The sequence below is a fragment of the Chamaea fasciata genome, unplaced genomic scaffold (assembly GCF_029207755.1).
Source record: "Chamaea fasciata isolate MVZ Bird 193981 ecotype frontalis unplaced genomic scaffold, bChaFas1.0.hap1 SCAF_19, whole genome shotgun sequence".
Taxonomy (NCBI): Eukaryota; Metazoa; Chordata; class Aves; order Passeriformes; family Sylviidae; genus Chamaea; species Chamaea fasciata.
In genome coordinates this window covers 9114353-9136206 of record NW_027094104.1, presented here as the reverse complement: position 1 = coordinate 9136206, position 21854 = coordinate 9114353, and the positions used below count along the sequence as shown (strand labels likewise).

Here is a 21854-nt window from a genome sequence, read left to right as displayed (position 1 = left end):
CTTCCAGTTCTGCTGAGTTTCTAAGGACGGACACTAAATTCAAGACATGAGTCTTGGGCACACAAGGAATCTCTCAAGTAGCAAGTTAATGAGCACTTCTTTATTTTTCTTAAGTTCAACGTCAGTCCCTGCACATCACCTCAGTATGGGGTCAAGAGGATGGATCAGAAATAATTTCTTTGTTGAATACCCTTAGCCCATCCGTGCCTTCAAAGATTATGAAATCTGGGAGAAGGACAGCAAGGAAATTTACCAATTTTTAGACCTTTCCTCTAACTATTGTCCCCCCATTCCACAAGCAGATATGCTTTAGATGTGTGTGAAGTGTGAAATAAGATTGTTACCTGAAACAGTCCAACAGAGACCCAATCACATCATCTGCTAATTCTTTTGGAAGTCTTCCAGTTATTCTACCAATTCTACAGAAGAAGAAGAAGAAGACAAAAAAGCAGCACACAATGGATCATTAGTACAACAGCTGATTGGTAAATTATTAAAAATAAATTAGTTACTGTAATCTTCCTGAGTTCAAGATGCCACCCCACTGCCCTAAGACTGATACCCTTAAACAACAATCTCCAACTTTCAAAAAAACTACACAGCAACCTCCCACAGAAATGCATTTTAAAAGAGAAAAAAAGCATTTTCAATAAATATTTCTTTGCACCCTTCAAATCTTGTCTTATCCAGAACGTCTATTTCCAAACCCACCTGAAATTCCCTGAAAAACAGCCCAATTTTTCATGAGAAAAAGAGACAAAAGTGTCTGTGCACCCACCCACCACAGGCCGTGCTAAACCCATTTGCAGTAACAGTAAATATTGGCAATGCACCCAAATTATCAATCATGGATTACACTGTATTTCTACATGGTTTACAACTTAGCAGAGTCACCATAACAAACCTACCCTTTGGCTGCAGACCACCTGACGATGGTGTCTTTGTCTTTCAGGCCAACCAACAATTGTTCTGCAGAAAATTTTATTAAAAAAAAAAACCAAAAACACCAAACAGATTATTCTTATTTAACAACAAAAAAATTTCTTAAGATGGTAAAAATTCATTTGCCTCTTGGTATAAAAATCTTTGTATCTAGATTTATTCTATTTGTCACACAAGTACGACTTGAAATCAAAAAACCAAGAAATATGTCAAAACTGTTTATGAAAAGAGATCGAAATTTTAAGTGCTGTAAAAGATTCAAAATGGAGGTCATGGAGCTTTTTTGCAGAGCTTCATGAGATTATTCAGCTAAAAAAGTCTTCTGATGCAATTTTTGCCTATTTATTTACAGAATATGCACCAGGCAGCAAGCAGGGGACACGCTGTACAACTGCATATTAAGAAACAAATGCTGTCCTTTTGATACTACCACAGACTAAAAATTAAACCATAATTCTATAGCTTTCATGTGACTTTTTTTTGTTGTGCGTTCATTATAAATTTTAATTCACCCTTCCATTTGTGAAAGGTTCAGGGCATCTCTTTTATATAACTGGATAAAACTGGTAAAACATATGTAAAACCTCCATGGCCAACTCCACAACAAATGTTTCAGTATTGAGTTCCTGACTGAGATGCTGAAATCCAAACCATTTGACAAAACACCATCTATTTTAATCAGCTGCACAGAAGTTTCAGATGTCTTTTAGAAGTTTTAGAGTCTTTCCTGCTGTTCACACTAGCACAGATATTTTTTTAGCCCCAAGCAGATCATTTTTTGACATATGTTTAATTTGCAGCATTGCAACGATTTCTCTCCAGCTTTTAACACACCTACAACATTTTCAATCTCTCCTGGAATGTCATATTCCTCATCATCATCAGCTTCAGCAGCAGCAACTTCTCTCTTTTGGCTCTGCACAGCAGCACCCGGAGCCTGCAGGTTGGCAGCCAGAGACCGACAGCCACGCTGGTACCTGCACAGCAAACACACACTTCAGTGATTTCTCTGATTTAACTTCCAGCTGAAAACAGGGACACACTGCCACTAAATCTCTCTGCCACCTCCCTGCACCTCCCAGGGCAAAGCTCGCCAGTTATTTCGTGGCTGCTCTAAAGGAAAGGGAGAAATATCCCATTCTCCTTGCTCCTGACCCAGTTGTCTATTTTCCAAGGTGAGAAGAGCCAGACTATTCAAATAGTTCCTTTTCATTATCCCTCCCTTCCCTGTTTCACTATAACCTATTTTCCACTGCTAACAACAAAGAGAGACAAAATTCCCATGCCCCAAAAGTCTCTCCAAAAACTTAAAAAAAAAAAAAAAATTAAAAAAAATTAATAAAATTAGTGTATTAAAAATTGCTTTTTAAATCTCAAAGCCACCTTAGTACTTTCTGACCAAGCTGTACTCAAATATTTAGCCCGTGGTATAGATGCACTCTTAGAAAAGATAGACTTTACATGCTAAACTGACTTTTGCCATGGGGCAAGGTACATTCTCCACCTAAAAAGAATTTTCTATGCCTAAGGATGTTCTCAAAAGCCGGTAAAATAAATACAACAAAAATAGTCACCAAGGGAGCCTGCAATTTTAAAATATCAGTGCGAGAAATCTAAAAAAGAGTTTGCCCTCTGGCAGTAGGTAAAACCAGACACCAAAACCTGACTAATATGCAAAACCAGAGCAGGATTGCAAACCACTTTTCCCCTGTGAACTTTCTATCGAATCAGGGTAGGACCAGGTAATGGAAAAAGTTATGTTCACTCTTACAAAATTGTACTAAATCGGCTCCAGGAACAAAGGTTGCCATCTTCCCATATTTACTGAGTTATGCATTATATAGGAACAGGCTTCTGCTTGTGCAATGTGCAAAGTCAGATCTGGCTTGGCCCAGCACTCACTTATGTACCAAAATTGAAAAAAAAAATACAGGAAACTAAATACAGTGGAAGAATCCTCCTTTCTCCAAATTAATGCAAATAAAGAACATGTTCATTCCCACAGCGATTTCTTTTTCTTTAAGGGAAGGTTAAGAGGGGCAGAAGGCAAATGAACGGATTTATGTATTCGTAGTGGGGTTTGTGCTTTTGGATTCTTCTTTTTTTTTGAATTTTTCAGCTTTAAACTGACCTCCACTTTGCTACCTTTGGTTTCACAAATGTCAGTCCAAGCCTCTGGACCAGTTTCATGCCCAGCTTGCGCAGAACCATCTGGTTGCTTTCTGACAGCTTGCAGTTATCCAGACACTCCAGAACAGTAGCAGCTGTAAAAGAAAACAAACACAGCAGAAAAAACTGCTTTTAAAAACACCTTGGTATGAACATTTTAAAGTTTTGAACGTTTTTTTTAGGAGATTTCTATTTTTAAAGGCATTACTGAAACACAAATGCCTGGTTATCTACTTTGTAGTAGATGATACTGGTCAAATAGAGGCAGTATCCTTCACTGCCCAAACAGGGGAGATGGCTTTAAGGATTACTTCTGATTGTGAAAATTAAAATCTACATTCTCAGTGTTCATGCCTCTGAGTCTCACTGGAAGCAACACATCCAAGTGTCTTTTAGGGTCTAAGAATTTTCAGTGATCTAACAGAACCAGAAAGTAGAAAATGCAATTCATTTACTCAGAAAATTTCCTGCACGCTGAGGAAGCTTTCCCTTTCCTCGTTTAGTATTTTCAGGCAGCACCGAATCCTGACACAGAAATTTTTATGATGATGGATGTCCAGAAATATTTCGACATGAGAAACACTGTGGATGTGTAAACAATCAGCCACAAAACCTCTCATTTGGGCACATCAAAGGTAACACAGTTATTTGTCCAGCAAGTAAAAAAAACACAAAGAAATGAGAATCTTGGGTTAATGAGGATAAAGTTCCAAGATTCAAAATTTTCACAAGGAAGCCATGGCTGTTACAAATAAAAAAGCCCTTTTGCAGTCTCATTAGGGTGAAAATAATTCTTCAGAAGTTGACCATTAGCTAATAGAGACTAATGACTCAGGCCCTGAAAGAGCCACCGTGCTTCCAGCAGCCAAATACCCTGCAACCTCCTTCCCCAGCCTCTTGTCAGGGGTTACAAAAAACACAAAAGAGATCAAAGAAAATGCAATTATTTCAAAGTCTGAGACATTGTAAGACACGACTTTAAAATCTCCTCAAGTCTCTAAAAAGATTGGTGATGCATCTTCATGTACTAAAATATGAATGAAACAATCCATGCAGACAACAAGGCATCATTATTATTATTATTATTACTTCAATACCTTGCAGCAACCTGGATTTTTTGCAGTTAGAAAAGCCCAAGAGACTGATAATTTAGGAGGAAGAGGCTGCAGAAACATCATCATTCACAGACAGAAAATAAATTAAGAATATATAAATAAAGGCCTCTTCCAAGTCCTGCCAGCTCTTGAATCACTAAAATATCTACAGACCCATGTAAATTACTGCAGGGCTAGTGTTTGTTTTTAATTCAACGTCTATGTCACAAGTGACTTCAAACAGGATCTTGCTTTGACATTTGCCTATTTTTTTTCCCCCATTTCATCCTCAGATCTGTTATAATTAAAAATCTTGGATATTTTTTGTCTCTCACATTTTCTTTTCCTGAACAGTTCCCATCTGAATATCTGCTTCTCTGCTGTGAGCATTCTAGATTTTCAAGGGTAAATTCACTCATTTATATGCCCTGATTTTTCTCTTATTACCAGACTCATAACTACTTACTGTTTTTCTATGCCATGAGCCAAAGCTTCTGATTTTACCAGCAGGGTTAATGCTGTGAGCTCAATATGCCCCTTCCATACTGATTACAATTATTGTGTTATACAGTGGTATTTTCTAAATTCTGTCATTTTTTGTCATTTCCCCAGCCTGTTCATTTTTCTGCTCCTCTGGGAGCTTCCCCAGTGGATTCTGCTATTCCTGTGCAATGGCATTCCCAGTATTTGCACCTGTGCCGTTCCACGCTCTTTGTCTTCACTATCTTATCTCCATCACTACCCATCTCTCAGGCGTTTTTTAAGGAAGTGTTGCATCTCAGCCTAAGGAACTGGGAGAATGAGATTTTCCAGCACCAGGACTAAAAAGCTTCTTCTCAGGGCCAACATAACTCCATGAGTGAAATCACAAACACTCTAGAGTTTATATCCTTGCTTGGTTCCTGTGAACAGCACAAACCCCATTTCTGCTACTTGGATAAGCTCCACAAAACTGACAGGTGTTTTGGAGTGTTTTGGAATTAGCCACCATCTTTCCTTGCCTCCCTTTATCGCTATTAATAAGACCCAAGATCACAGTGCAGACAGCTCTGATGGTATTTCAAGATTCACCCCAAAACAAACATAATTCCAAAATGCAGGTACATTATTCAGAAACCTCCATCCTCTTTTTCTCTTTCTGGCTTCCTGTCTGGATCTAATTGCACCCAATATAATCTCTTTTCACTAAAAAAGTGAAAAGATTATTATTCCAACAGGATTCCAGCTGCGTGCTGCACAGAGTTGGTTCTTAAAACTTGAGTTTTCTGAAATCCTGTGCTTATATTAAACTTGAAGAGTCTCTGCAAAAGTTCCAGCAGTAATACGTACAAAAGCAACTTATGCTCAACTGAATTTCAAACAAATATTTTCCACATCTAACAGGTTCTATGTTCTGTGTTCGGCTCCTGTGTTACAGCAATGGCCGGTGTGATCACCTGCCAAATCCTCTGATGTGCTGCTCCAACACAACACTCCCTGGTGGCATCTGCTCCTCCCTCACAGTCGTTCCTGCTCTTGCTCCCCTCATTTTCCCTGCTTTACCACTGCCCTGTGGATTTCACTCCTCACAGCACCACTTGTCACCAGGTTAATCTTCCCTTCCCTTTTCTACTGCAATGGCTTGAAAAACTCAACCCAGGCTGTTACAAACTTACCGTATGGTAAACAGTCTTCTCTCTTGCCATGTTTAAACAGCTGGGCCTACAATTAAAATAGGGGACACGGACATGAGAATGCAGAGGTTCTGTAACACAATATATCAAGCATTTACCTCTAAAACATTTTTAGTGTTCTTACAATAATGAGTAACGTTTGCTGATTTAAAAAGAGTAAAAGGAAGTGTCTCAGGGTGCAGCTCAGGGGACTGAGGGGGGCAAAAAACACTCAGGAGAAAACGGGAAAAAAAAGAACCCAAACCAGAATAAAAACTGAGAAAAGAAAAAGGCCACCAGTTTTGGGCCAGCTCAGCTCCCTGACCCAGCGGGCTCGGTGCTGGGTCACAGGAGCACAGTGTGGTGCAACCACAGCCTGTGAGAGACTAAACCACCTACAGACACCTGCAAATACACCTAGAGCAGGGCAACTGCAATTCCTGTGCCCAGGGAATTTTATCCGCAGTGAAATATCCCAGTGAGATCAAGCCCCAGCACTGCAGCGAGACAAAGGGACTATGAACACCTGACAGGTTACACATTAAAAGCTTCCTCAGCTCCTCACGCATCAAAACTCTGGCCAGGCACTCACCAGAAGCAAAATCTTCCTCAATAAATATGCCTGGGAGTTAAACAAGAACAGACTTCCCCTAAAAAGAGGTACTTTCTCACACATACCAAACACACACACACACTTGCCTCCCGCGCTGCAGGCGTGGCTGCCAGCGACACAGGCAAGAAAAACACCTCGGGGCTGTGTACCCAGCCTGCTTTGGTTTGTTACTAATCGCATTTCAGGATCCCAAATTAGCGCTGCTGACCAGCTCCACTACAAGCTATCCATGGGAATTTGATATTCTGTATCAAAGTATTTGAGATTTTAATGCGGGCAAGTGTGAGGGCCCCCTTAAAAATGGCATTCACAAAGCAGCAATGCAGTAGAATGACTTCAAGCCCAGCCAACGGAAATAAAGATCACTTAAAATGTATAAATTGGCACAGCTTTTAGCAATATATGAAGTCAGTGTCAAAAACAATATAAAAATTTCTCACTGACTTACAACAAAACTCTGCTTGTACTAGAAACCCTAAAAACTATGTCAGAGGACCTGCAAATCTTTGGTACAACAAACCTAGAGCTTCTCTAAAATTTCTCTTTGTTGAAACACGCAGAAACTCCTTTATTTCATAGCTTTGTTCCCGTGCTCTGCTTTAAAACCCCATCACTGGTTTCTCCACACACTTTGCTGTGGATGCTGGAGACATGGCAGCATCCCTGCATCCTCACAATTCCTTCTCCTTTCTGCCTCCTTTTTGACTTAACAGCAAACACGGTTTTTAAGGCACACACAGGCTGCCTCCAAATTATTATTATTATTACTATTACTATTATGATTATATTCAAGCATATTAAAATAAAGCACAGTGTAATTCTTCAAGCAGTGATAATGTAAAGAAACAGCTTTTTAAACAGATCCTTGGGAATGCTCCTGGACGAACACCTTTGGATGTGTGCTCTCCGCACACTGCTGGAAGAGAATCCTCAAAACACCGACCCATTTTCAGCCTGCAGGCAGGCATGTCAGCAAAGTTACTCCTTCAGAAAAATACTGCAAACCTGGAGCTTACAGGGGTCATACTAAAAAAGAAATGGTCATGATGCATAAATGAAAATCACGAGGGGAAAAAAAAAAAAAGGGATAAAAGGGCAAATCAGCATTACAGGACCCGGCTTAAACTTCCTGCCTTGAAGGAAGACAAATACCCAAGGCACAGCGTTTCCAAAAATCTGATACAAAGAAAGCAATTAATAAGCTTGGTTTGCCAGCTGCACAGGCGTTCTGGTGTCAGCAGTGCTGAGCACGAGGAGCCTGCCTGGCGCAGCACCGCGGCAGTCGCAGTTACGCCACGGGCTCCTCGCCTAACGAGGACACAGAGCGCACACCAACCCACCCAACCTGCTCCACTGTTGAAAAGTATGTGACTCCCTCTCTTATAAATAATTAAGCCACCTACAAATTAGAGAAAATCAGCGGTGTGCAAGCAGTGACGACTGTCAAGTCTGGTTCTGCTTTAGAAACAGAGCAGGGCAAGGCAAACAAAGCCCAGTTTCTTAATAATCCCAGCAGAGACACCACACCTGCCAATTGTCTGCGTAACCCACTTTGGGCCCGACCTGCAGCACATCTATCAGTCGGGATCATCTCCAGGACTTGTTCCCCAAGCTACACAAATCACCATGAGGGGTGGCCTGGCTGCTGGGGAGCGAGTGGATCTTCCTGCTGAGCAGGAGGCACAAGTCTGCATCTACCCTCTGGTCGTAACCAAGAGGAGAACTGGGAGGATAATTCCAGCCTCGCTGGGAAGAGCAGGAAATGATTCCTTGCACTCACTGCTCTGGAGCACCCCCTGGTAGCCACACAAGAGCCCGGGAATGCCACCAGCCATCCCTGCCTCCCGGCCAGGTGCAGCCAGGGAGAACACGCTGGCAGAACCTAACTTCACTAGGCAGCAGGGAATATTAAATGCATTCTACGTGCAGCTGATGGTAAAATGGGTTAGTTAAAGGCCTTGCTCCTGCTGTGCCTCCACACAAGCAGCATTCCTGCCGTGGGCTGCACGTGTTTGGGTGTTGAGCATCAGCATGACACGAACGCTGACAGACATCAACACAGTGATGGCAGCTTTCATGTGATCACTGTTATTTATCAGCTGAACATCTGAAATGTTTAGACTAGGACATGGAGAGCTGACAGAGTATCTCCTTTCCATCTTGAGATTACCAAAACCCACGGATTTTAAATACTCAGAAGATAAAAATTAGCAGCTTGAAATAGTAAATAGTACTACATTCTAACAAGAAAAAGAAACAGCTTTATGGTAACAGAAATTCTGAACCTTGAATGAACCACAAAACTTCTGGTGAGATGAGAAAAACCCAGCAGTACCAGACAAGGCCACTTTAGAAGAAATGCTCCATGACAGTCAGGAGAGAAATGGCATGAGCAGAAAGGAGTCAGTGCCCTCGGTACCTGCAGACATAAGAACGTTTGTATCCCTCACCAACACTGCTGCTTCTACACCTTTATCACCAAAGCACTAAGCAACAACCCCTTTTTTTAAAAAAATAACGCCAATAGACAATCCGAATACGGCCAATTCTTTGAGAATGCCAAAAACACAGAGACTTGGGAAACATTCTATTTGGAAATATTTTATTTTTGTGCCTCTGGGTCTGAAAGAATGGAGTTAGAGAGTTCTTTCTTCCCTGGAGCCAAATTTACATAAGCATGTAGCTATTGCTAAATAACCTTTGCATTAGAGACAGCTCAGGGAAATGCCTCGTTCTTAAGACTCTCGAGTTTCATCAGATCACTGTGCAGGGCGTTTTATTTTTTTTAATTATTACTCACACTTGTATACTGAATCACTTATAAAACAAATAAGGTTTAATAAGTTTCAATGCCCAAGGCTACCTCAACGTGATGACATCTCTGTCACGCAAGAACTGGGAGTGCTGCGCCCTGCAGCGATAACTAAAAAGCTGCTTGATATAATGGCAGGTTTAAAAGCAAACCTCCAGACCAAGAGAATTTAAAATGCAGATTCTTGAAACAGGCTCGAAGTTTCCTTCAAGTAAACAAATGTTATAAAAAAGCAGCAATTTCTTAATATTCCAACATTTTGGGTCCTTCAAAGGAGCACAAGGAGCTCCTTCAAGGAGCACAAAAGTGAAGGAAATGCCACAGCGCAACACAGGTTTCAACAAAGGAGGGCAGTTTGAGACACTGAATTAGAAAGGGAGTCAGCAGAGGCGCCTGCTGGTGCCCCCCATTGGGAAATGGTGAGTTCCTGAGGACAGGTGGAAGGCAGCAGAGAGCCAAAGGCCCCGGTGCAATTACAATATGCAACGCCGGGTGCGTGTTCCGACAGGAGCCGCGCAACAGCCGGACTCGTTCTGCACAGAACGCTGAGCGAGATGAAACAGCAGCACACACCTGATCAGCCAGGCTCACGGCCACGAAGAGGCAGATCAAAGTGCAGCCACGGCCAACTACTCACTGCGTCCCTGACTTGCAGTTTCAGTTCATTGAAATGCAGGAGTTTCGTGTCTTTTCCGAGCAATTTTTCCATGCCGCTCAGTAAATGCAGAACGTGAGTGGCACAACAAAACCCAGTCTGTTCTGGGCAGCCCCGCCTGGCTCCGATGTGGAGAGACTGGTATCCCCACTCTGGTGGGTTACATCACTCCCAAAACCTGTCCCAATCCCAAAACCCACCTTGCTGTACCGACCAGAAACTGAAAAATGGTCTTTTTTCTCCTGCTTGTTCAGAGAGATGGCCAAGCAGCTGCAGTTTGACTCTTAAAAGTAACAAAGTGCTGGAGGAATCCAAGGGCAAAGAATACTGAAGCTTGCTGCCACCACTTTTAGTTGCCCCTCAGGAGGATGTGCTCTGCTTTACACATTCAGTGACTACGTGTTATGTTAAAATATATTGTATTTATTTATAGAATAAATAGAATATATTACATAAAGTTAGAATCTTGCATGTTAAAGAGAAGTGTTTACTTATTTTAAACACTTATTTTCAGCTGATATTTTTGACAACATAGTGTTGCTACAAGAAAAAATTCTTAATATTAAAATATTAAGAATATATGTAATTATATATAAATATAATGTTTATAACATTTAACTCTTGAAAAAAATATTTCCTCTTCCCCTTAAGCACCTACACACACACATACCTGCACACATACCATTCTGGAAACCTTTACTCCCTAATGATACAATTCATTGTAGTGACTGAAAGGAGACATTGAAGACTAAATGCAAGAAAAGGCTTCACAAATCTGCTCCTATCTACCAATAATAACAGGAGTTATGATCTGTGGAGAGGAAAAAAAAATCACAGAAAAGCAAAGCAGCAGGCTCTGCTCCCAGGTCTATTGTATCACATTCTGGTTTCGATTCTACTTGTTGAGTATTCACCTGTTTCGCTTAGTGCGCACTAATGAACAGGTGGATGGAGCCAAAGCCAAACTCAAAGGAATTATGACAAAACACTAATGCATTATACATCCTGCAGGTCTCATCATGCCCCGGGAATGGCAAACAGTCAGTCTCCCTTTCCAGATCTGACAATAAAATGATGAAACATCATTCTGTCTTTTGAAACGCTGCGATGCACACAAATAATGCTTCCTCCTGCTTAAGCAGCAGGTCCTCAGTTATTCTAAATATAGATCATTTCTTCTCCCTTCTGATTTGGAAGAGCTGGAGAGCAAAAAGAAATAACCAAAAAAAGCCCAGACCTCACACACTTGCTCCAGACCTTTGCCTTGATGTTTAGTACCACGCTGCACACAAGTCCTCTTAGCGACTTGTTAAAAAGAGTAGCAAATTTATGCAAATTACCAAAACTTGTACAAACACCAGCAAATCCTCAAACCTGTGCAACTGCAAAGACTGCACAAGGGCTTGTGATTTGTCTTCACCTGCACTGCCTTGGTCAACAACCAAACCAAGAAGGAACAACAACTCCTCCACCCACACAAATACCTCCATTCTGCCCAAATACATTCGGACATCAAAACTAGCACACACACCAGAACTGTTACCCCAGGATTTCAAAAGACACCCCAGCACTTTTAAGGGTGTAAAACTACAGCAAGGCTTTTATAAATAGCCCTTCTTAGGATGTACAAGAGGAGCAGTGCCCTGGAACAGCAGTTCAGGTACTGCAGATTTTTTTCCCATGCACAGCACGTCCATTTTAAAACCCAAACTAAGAATTCAGCTCTTATGAGTCACACACCATTATCAATTCACAAGGAAGGGGCATTAAACAAAAAATTCACTCAGATTAGCAAAGATAAACCTACTGAAATGACTGCTATTTTGAGAGTTACTGATGAATACCTGGATTGGCAGCTTCACCTTCATTTGGGGGATGACAAAAAAAGAAAACATACATGCATGGGAAGTTATACTGTCTAAGCTGCTGTGGAGGAAATTCTTTTTTCATTGCCAGGAACCCCTCTGTGAGTTTGCTATCAAAGGCCTCCTGTAGCAGTATAGGATGGCCACAAACCCAACTGTCCATCTTTTACGGAAAAACCAGTATTTACCAGGGCCTGGAGCATGCCATTCACAATGACAGTGCCTTCCATGGTCTGGGAGGAGGATTTGGATAACATGGAGAGCACCCAGTCCAGGAAATCTGCCATCCTGCTTTGCCTGACATCAGGGCGGACAATAAACCTGTCAGAGAAAAGAAAAAGAAAACATTGCAGCATTGACTCTATGACACCCAATGAAAAACTAGTTTTCCTCCTATCCAAACTGGAAACAAGTCTTCAATGTGTATTTCCCCAAATCACAGTGGATGCGAATACTCCAAACCATCCTATGTTTAGCCCAGCTGCTTCTGAGCAAGGCTCTGATCTCGAATTTCACTTCCACTTCAAACCCAGCTAAAAACTTGGGTTCTAGAAATTTCTTAACTTAATTGTAAAGCAACAAAATTTCCAAAGCTTTTCAAAATTATTTCCATTAGAATTATTGAAAAGCTGATACAAATAGGAGGACTCTTCACTTCTCTCACCAAAAACAGCCATTCTTCAAATCTGAAAAGCAGTGGAAATCAGCACTGGGTCCCATTTGCACTCTCAGCAGCCAGGCCCAGAACGAGCAGCCAGCAGGGCTACATTTGGGGTTTCAGGCATTTGAAAAGGTCAAGCACCTGTTATTTAACACACTGGATGGGTCAAGAGATGTGTTTATGGCCACCTCAGAAAAGGGAAAAGATGTTTCTCATGGCTAAACTACCATAAACCTACTCTCAGCCCTCCCCTGGGCAGCCAAGCTGCAGTCAGGGCATCACTTCTGTGTCCTGGCAGCCACAAACCAGGTCCTGTTCCAGCTGTGATTCTGACTACATTTGCTCTCAACTCGCCCATGGAAACACCAGCCCACCCAGCACAACTCACAGAGTTCAAAGAGGATGTGCCCCAGAGCCAGGACCTGGATCCTTCCTACACCTACAGACAACAGGGGAAGAGCACCAAGAGCTGGCTGACAGGGTATTAAATATACTAAATACAGAGAACACCTCACCAGTGAGCTGATGGGATGGACTGCCTGCCCCCCCAGCCCCTGTGGTGCTCAGAGGCAGAACCATGAGGACTTGGGGTGAGCTGCAGGAGGGTTGTTTTGGGTTGTGAAGGATGAAACCGCCTTTGGCCCAAGGGCACACGTGAGAGAAGTGACCTGTGAAGTGGCTGAGCTGGTTCCCAGACCCTTCCTCAGCCCCAAGGAGTTTAAATCCTTCTTTCCCAAAGGAGTGCCCTAACCTCCAGACTAAGAGCAGGATAAGGATCAGCCTCATCTCCTCCTACTGCAACCACTCACTGAGCAGGCAGCAAGGAGGATTCCTGAAATACACTCCAGCTCCTCTGCCCTGTGAGAAGCAGCTCACTTTGGGAAACAGGAGATCTTGAATCCTGATGTTTCTAAACTTCACTTGAAATTCAGAAACTTCCTGGAGCACAGACCAGGGCCCAGACTTTCTCCACCTCCCCAGAGTGTGCTACAGACAGACTCCTGTATCTTATCTCTCCATCTGGCCCAGGACCGTTGTGCCCCTGCCCACCCGAGTAACAGTCCAGCTCCAGGGAGATAGCACAGAGACCTCATGTCAGAATGATTCTGCTCAGAACTGGCTTTGGGGATGTGAGAACAGGGAAAGGCCTTGGAGCCAATTTCTAATTTCTGGTGAAGAGTTTTTAATCACCAGGCTATTTTGAAAATTGTGCTTTCGTAATCAACGAAATAAGTCCACTATACAGTACCACTACTGCCTTGCACACTTGGTACTAGCACCAGCTTAACGTATTCTATCACCGTATTTGTTCTGAACGTACACTCCTCATTAAAATTAATTCAGCCAATAAACAGAGAGAGAAGAGGAGGGGAAGGGGAGAGAACTAACAAGGTGCCTGCATAGGACTCAGTGTCAGGGTGCAGGACAGTGGTGAAACCCCCCTGAAACCAAGGGCAGAGCACAAAGCTCTGCTGAACACAAAGCTGCAATCAATGAAGTTGCTGTATGTAAGCTTCCACTCAAAGTTTGGTTTTACAGCTAAAGTGCAATTGAAAATTCAAAGTGCAAATTCAATTAAGCATAATGTGATGAAAGAATCTTTTAAAATTACTGTCATCCTTACTTGAGAAGGCTTCCAAATATAGGGTGTACCTTCAAGAATCTACTACTCTTGGTTAATTTGGGTACTTCCCGGGATTTTAGGAAGTGAAGAAGGCCTATATGAATGTTCAAGAATAATTCACTCTGGGTCACACTGTCATCTCAGATCCTCTGGGTCTATCAACCCGTGACAAGGCAGATTACCCATACAAACAGGTAAATAGCAATTTCTAATTACTGATTCCAAAATGACTAGAAAAACTAATTAAGACCACAGAATTATCATAGAATGATTTGGGTTAAAAAGGACCATAAAGTTCATCCAGTTCCACCCTCTGCCACCGTGCCCCCTCATCCCCGTGTTCCCAGGTCCCCAGGTGCTGCTGTCCCCATGTCCCACTGTGTCCCCTCATCCCCCTTCCTTCTGTCCCTCCAGCGACAGCGCCAAAGCTGCGCGGGCAGCGCCCCCTGCTGAGCACAGGCCGCAGTGCAGAGTCGGGGCTTTTACTGCTTTAAAAAGAAAGGGGAAAAAAAACCCAAACCAGTCCCAACCTGAGCTGACTAAAGGCTTCTTCCACTAGAATATCCAGGAGTGCGGACTGGAATAGATACTGAAACAAGAGACACGTGCGTACTACCCCTGTTTATGGTCGTTGAAATTTATTTTCACGTGCAGAGGAAGCTGTAATCCCAACACTACTGCATCCAATTCAAGCAATAGTTATGTCCCACAGACAGCAGACAACTTCCAGCCCTCCCAACACTGTCGTGTCAGATTAAGAAACAGCAGGAGGGATGGCAGCCCTTCTGCCAAGATGCACTAAAGAGACTTACTTGGACACCAGCACAGCAGCTGCATCCCGAGCCTTGTCACTGACAACCAGGTAACACTAAAGGGAAAAGAAAACTGACTGTAAAAGAATTCATACATGGAGATAGAAAACCAATATGTAACAACTCTGTACATAACACAGGACTGAATATTTACATGACGAATATGATGATTACACACATTGTGTCATTACTATGATTACAAACTGAGCTTAAAGATAGGAGAAGGTTCGTTTTCCCATTTAACAAACTATCTGAGGCAGCCTCCCTTTGAAAGCAGGTTTATTACTGAAGCCTTAACTCACAGACTCACTGGTCTATAAGCAGTAAGCCCCTCAGTGCTGCAAGCCTGAGCTGTTGGGGTACCTGTGGGGAAGGGGAGGTGGTTTATTTTTATCTCAAAGGCATGACAAGTCAAGCACCTGGGCAGACATCCACTGGAACTTCATGTATTTGTTTAAAAATCTTCACACAGTCACAGTTTCTGAAGTTGCTCACTCTGATCAAACGCTGATTTCCTCTAGAAATACTCAGATTCGGCTTTCAGAAGAAGCTCTCTGGCACTTTCAAGTGTTGAAAGCCTCTAACATATGGAAGGCAGCGTTTAACCTCAGATAAAATGGTTTATTACATCAGGGGAAACAAGTTCCAGTCTCTCCTGACTCCAAAGCAGCAAACAACAGATTGAAAACCCAGAAGTACAAAAAAATTCTTTACAGATTAGACACAAAAATACGGGCTTAAATAATAATGCAGAAAAGAATATCATTGAGGAATATACAGAATATATTAATATTTATCACATCCCGGATGACTGAGCCAAACATCCCAGTTCTGAAAGCACTGCAGGATGTGTTTTCCTCACCTTTGCTATGTCCAGGATGCGATCCATGGTTGGCTGCCGAGCCTGCCCTTCCACAGAAACAAGGTTTCCATCAAAACGGGCCAGGTCAAAAGGAATCAGGCAGATCATGGACAGCCACAACAAGAGCATGTAGCGAGTTTCCCAAGTCTGGAAAGAAATAGTCAAACAAAGGGCTTTTACTTCATTTTCTGCAGCATGAAGTGCTCAGGGCACAAACTATCCTCTGGCTCCAAGGAATTTCCAAGGATGAGCAAGAGAAAACTCCCAATGTGAGTGCCTTGAAACTCCAGAGGAGACAGAACTACAAGGGATCCCCAACAGCAAAACTGTAACAAAATTAATGGACCCTCCCACTCAATCAGAAATCCAGGCATCCTTGTTTGCTTCCCAAAGGAAAACTGCATCTTCCCATTTTCCTGGTTTTTCCTTCCCTTGGCCTATCTGCATCTCTATACACAAATATAATAGAAGTATGCTCTTCTCCTTAATTTCTTATGTATTGCTTGCATGGGTTTACTGAAACAACTTGAGAAAGAAGAAGGAAGTTTTTCAAGCTTTAAAGCTGTACACCTACAGCAGCAAAGCGTCAGAATTGATGTTTATTTTTAAAAAAGCATTAATTTAGAGCAGCAATACAATTATTGTCTTCAAATCCGTTATTTTTGTTACCTATAAATGATAATGATCTCTCTCAAAATTCATCTATCTTAAGCAGCTCTCTGGAGTTCTTCTTTTTTCCTCATTTAAAAACATAAGAACATAAACTACAATATCCTGGAGTCAGACTGGATGATTTTTCAGTTACTCCTTTTAGAGGTTCAATGCCTTTCACTGCCCATCTTCTTACTCTCATTACAATCAATTTCTTCTTTTCATGAGTGGTTAAAGGTTCTACTTGCACCTCTACAGCCACTGCTTCCAAATCCCTGGAACAAATCCCATGAAAGAAAATCAAGACCTCTCCTTGGGGAGGGCATTTCTCCTGTGACAAGATAATGGTTTTCACACCAAATCCAGGTGTTAACACCAGACAGGTTCTGTCACTCCTTTATACACTTTTTCCTATTTTTTTATCCCTCAGCTTTTTCCACTGGGGACCCAAAAGTTAAACAAAAAGTACAGCAAGTCCTCACCTCAGTGTCTTTTGGGTTCTGCTTTGCAAGCATATCCAAAACAGGCTGCAGGTCCCGGACTTCATGAGGGAACAGTGGCAGGAAACGTTTGTACCCTCTCACCTAAAGCAGAAATTCAGTCAAATTTCAGCATTCAGTCACCCATCCAGCACCAGCACGAACCGAGGGGAAAGGAAAGACCCTTGGAGGAATTCCTTGACTAGGATCCTCATGTCATAAGGAGAGTAAGCACGCAAATTAGAGTCTTAAACACCTCGTGATATTTGTGTTTTTACAAAGTGATTAAGAATTCATGAAATGACAATTTGAAGATTGTCTAGTCCAACTCTCCAGGCAAAGCAGGGTCACCCCAGCAGGCTGCTCAGGACCACAGCCACGGGGTGTCCAGTATCCCAGGGATGGACACTGAGCCACCTATGCCAGGGCTCAGCCCTTAGAGCCCAAAAATATTTTCCTGTGCTCAAATGTAAAGTCATCTACATCCACATTCATCTAATTGTTCATCACACTTTACTTTTCTATGTCGTAGCTCATGTTTTATCACTCATTATCTCCATGTCCGCAATTTCTTTTGCATTTAGACCTTGATTTTTACTCATCTGGGTCATTAAATAACATAAGCCACCATGAAAATGGGAAACAAGAAAATGCATCTTTTATTTTAACTAATATAAATATTTTAACTATCTAAAGATTCAACTAATCTAAATATTTTAAACAGTACAGTTTAAAATATTTAATCGCATTAGACATTTATTTTAATATATCTGAGAATAACAAAGAAAATATTCGTAAACTTACAAATTTCAGTTAAAGAACATGAAAATTAGGATTTTTTTACCTTTGTAATGATGTAGAGAAATTTAAAAGCCAGGTGAACTAGTGGGGGAGGACATCCACTGTCCCGTACTATCTCCAACAAGGAATTCATCATCCCCTCTGGTGAAAGGAGAGAAAAACCAGTGAGACTGCATGCAGTTCACAGAGTTTCTTGTGCTTCTTACAGAACAGAGGGAAACAGCAATTACAGAATGGAAGAACTATCAGCCACAGCAACCCTGTAATGCAAACCCAGACCTCCCAGAGTAACAGATTTTTAAGTACAGACACAAGATTTATTTAAGGATGACATCCCTACCTAAGTGGCGATCCAAAAGGTGAGGCTGCTCCTGGTACTTGTCCATTATACCTGAAAATGAAAAGATATCTGTAATAAACTACTCCAAGGCTCTAATTGTGAGATACCTTCTGATTCTGAACAGTTTTAGGTGAAGATTTCTCCATCCCTGAGCTGCCACTACCTGTAAGTGAGGTCACAAGGTTAGAAAACCATGGAGGGGATGGAGCTTGGAGCAACCTGGTCTAGGGGAAGGTGTCCCTGCCCATGGCAGGGAGGGTGGAATGGGATGATCTCTAAGGTCCCTTCCAACCCAGAGCAGCCTATAGGCCCAAATAACAGTACATGCACAGTCAGTCCCCCTCACACGGCACTCATTGACCTACACCGAACCCACCCCCAGGAGCCTCTCCAATCTCCTTGGACAAACCTCCCACAAGCAACACTTCGCAAAGAGGGTGCTCCTCACAATCCTCAGAGCCAGTTCCTTATTTTGAAATAGAATACAGGGAATTATTCAGCAAAGAATAAAGAATCCACGATAAATTTTAACCTCAACAGGCACAAACTGCAGCTCTTACCACTGTGCTACTCAAAACTGTTCACATCCCTTACTCTATGTTGCTGCCAGTAACATGGTCTGTTCCTTTTGGATACTGACTTGAGAAAGGACAAACTGAAATTGAATATTGAAAAAAAAAAAAAAACAAACAATTTGCCAGAGCTTTCAGACACAAAAGCTTTTTAATTTAAACCCAGAATCAGCAAAAACCAGCTAGAGAAATAAAAGCTGGATTCCCAAGGAGATCATTAAGTGATCCAGTGTGGCACTGGAGATTGCCTGGCTCATTTTAGCTGTTTGGTCAGAAAACAGCTTTTGAATTAGAAAACTAAAACCTCCTTAACCTCCCCTTTTCTGTATTTGTTTTTTCTCACTAACAGCTTCACTCTCTGCCCTTTTTAAGTGTTGACACATCAACACTTATATTTAAGACATGACTCAAAGCCAACAGTGCTGCAGGTGACCAGTGGATGACACTGCACAACCACTTTCAGACATCAGAGCATCCAGCAGCATCCTTGTGCAATTCCACTGGGATACCAGAACGCCAGCAAGAGGGAAACTTGAGCTCCTAATCATCACTGACTTCCCACCTTAATTAATGATGCCTTAAACTCCATACAAACAGCAGTGAAGATGAATTCCAACACCAAAGCAGCAGCTCTCCTGCAGAAGTGGAACTGAAGAGCAAATTGTTTTCCCAGGCCACAGCCTGGCAAAGATAAAATAAAACCCCAAATACAAAAGCTGAAGAGAGTGAAACTAAACCAGATTCTCTAAAACTATTACTTCAAAAAAAACTGTCTATATTTTCGTACAAAACTGTAGTTGCAGATCAAACTGTTTCCCAAACTTCTGTTTCTAATGGTTCATCAAAAAAATGAGCATCGTGAGTTTTCCTGAGCTATTTGGAAACTTTCATTAAAATCCTCTGAACAGGGGATTACTGAGTTCTCTGTTCCCAGATAAAAGGGATTCCCTAAGTTTCAGGGTTCTAAGCCACACATTGAGCCTCTTGGCAGATTTGGGACATTTTGTCCAAGAACACACTAAATATTATAACCCAATACTGAACCACATACAGAGTATCTTCTAAAAATGTATTGAGCCTGTATTTACTGGGCAACAATATACAGGCAGAAAGCTCATAAATACAATTTAAATGCACAGAAACAGTCCACATGATGTGAAGACAGAGAGGCACAGCCAGGTGATTTTTGCAGCAATGGTTTTTCCTGTCCCACTGAAATCTGACATTTCCTCTGTGATGCTGAACAACCTGACCAATGTGAGTATCTGGGACTCCTGTCTGAGCAGTTACATGTCCATCATTTAAATGGAACAGTCAGTTCAGCCAACCACAGTAATGCTCCTGAGAAACCTCTGCAGGGTCAGACCTCCAAATGTGGGGGCTTCTGCTTTATCGTCTGCCCACCTCATTTCTTGTTGTCAAAAACAAAGCTGCTGGGTCAAGATCTTGACTGTGAGTTCTGCAATTTCACCATCCTTCGCAAAAATACTTCCAAAATGCCAGTCTGCTAAATTCAGTTTGCAAATACACGAAACACTGAATGAACTTTTGCAAATCATCTCATCAGAATACGGACCCAACACACAGATGTGCCTTGAAACAGGCTGGTCACCCAGGACACTGCTGCAGGACAGCTTTCCTTAGGTGGCACAAAGGTCAAAACAAGTTACCTCTGCTTGGAGAAACTTACATGATCTGTGTGAAGCCACTCTTCACATTTCCCACGAAATGAAAAAGTAAAAACAGGAAACTGACACTTTAAAGCACAAAACGGGTGGGTGTGTTTCCATGAGTAATTGGGTAAAGAGTTGCTATATTTATATTTATATTTATATTTATATTTATATTTATATTTACGAACTTTTAACTAAAGTATGGCCTGAATTTGAATAGGAAACTGGAGGCCTAACATGAGCCAGAATTCAGATTTCTGGAATCTAAGACCCAAGTTTTCATTTGCAGTAGTTAAATACCAGGTAATAAAGGAATATCGATATGGGATAAAAAATGAGCAAAAACCCAAATCTGAGCTATCTGTTGATAAAATTCCAACATTACCACTGGCCCAAAAATGAGCGGTTCGGTCCCTCTCTTGGTAATCAGCAACAACAAACTGAATGATACATAATAAAATGTTTGCATCAAGCAATAGCAGGACCACTCCCTTTGGCGGCCGTGCTCACCTATGAACCGTTCCACGGCCATTTCCCTCGTCACCAGCTCGCCGAAGACTTCCCGCAGGTTCCCGATGAGCTCCGCCACCTCCCTGCTCTCGGTGAAGCTGTCCAGGATGTTCCTGTCGCTGATGGCAGCCGGCTCCCGCTCCTCGCCCTCCTGGGGCTCCCGCCCCGCTCCGTCCATCCCGGCGGGGCTGGTGCCGGCGGTGACAGAGGGAAGGCTCAGCCCCGCCGCCCCTCAGGGTGCGGCCAGGGCCGGTCCCGCCGCCCCTCACAGCCCGCCCGGCCGCGCCATGCGGCCGCCGCGCCCCTCCCGCGGCCCCTCCCGCGGCCCCGCCCGGCCCTACCGGCCTCCGCCGCCGGCCCGCACCGCGGGCTTCCCGGAGCCGCTGCCCTCGCCCCTCCGGCCCGGAGCGCTGCGACCACCCGGGACAAGCGACCGCCCACCCGGGACAAGAGACCACCGGGACAAGCGCCCGGTGCCGCCCCGGGCCCGCCCCGCGCCGCCGCCGCTCCCGCCCTGCTACGGGCCGCCAGGAGGGACCAAAGACCGCGGCGGCGGCGGCGCTTCCGAGCGCGGGCCCGGCCCCGCCGCGGGGTGCGGGGAGCTGGGGGTGGACACGCCCTGGGGACACCCACCGGGGATGGGGACACACGCCCTGGGGACACACGCCCTGGGGACACCCACGGGGGATGGGGACACACGCCCTGGGGACACCCACCGGGGATGGGGACACACGCCCTGGGGACACACTCCGGGGATGGGGACACACGCCCTGGGGACACCCACCGGGGATGGGGACACACGCCCTGGGGACACACTCCGGGGATGGGGACACACGCCCTGGGGACACACACCGGGGATGGGGACACACGCCCTGGGGACACCCGCCGGGGATGGGGACACACGCCCTGGGGACACACGCCCTGGGGACACCCACCGGGGATGGGGACACACGCCCTGGGGACACACGCCGGGGATGGGGACACACGCCCTGGGGACACACGCCCTGGGGACACACGCCGGGGATGGGGACACACGCCCTGGGGACACACGCCCTGGGGACACCCGC

At 43.6% G+C, this 21854-nt stretch overlaps 1 protein-coding gene across 1 annotated transcript in view; it reads right to left on the bottom strand.

The window, feature by feature from the left end:
- The window catches only part of TBCD (tubulin folding cofactor D), a 105933-nt gene extending 84696 nt beyond the window's left edge, over positions 1–21237 (bottom strand). The window contains exons 1-13 of the mRNA XM_066200875.1: positions 21129–21237; positions 20788–20975; positions 18033–18083; positions 17736–17833; positions 16895–16996; positions 15762–15908; positions 14900–14955; positions 11991–12123; positions 5861–5906; positions 3074–3206; positions 1777–1919; positions 909–969; positions 345–419 (exon numbers count right to left, since the gene is read on the bottom strand). Of these exons, the coding sequence (XP_066056972.1) occupies positions 345–419; positions 909–969; positions 1777–1919; positions 3074–3206; positions 5861–5906; positions 11991–12123; positions 14900–14955; positions 15762–15908; positions 16895–16996; positions 17736–17833; positions 18033–18083; positions 20788–20965 (1223 nt within the window). The 5' untranslated portion in view covers positions 20966–20975; positions 21129–21237. The remainder of the gene's footprint in view (positions 1–344; positions 420–908; positions 970–1776; positions 1920–3073; positions 3207–5860; positions 5907–11990; positions 12124–14899; positions 14956–15761; positions 15909–16894; positions 16997–17735; positions 17834–18032; positions 18084–20787; positions 20976–21128) is intronic.
- Between the last annotated feature and the right edge of the window lie 617 nt (positions 21238–21854).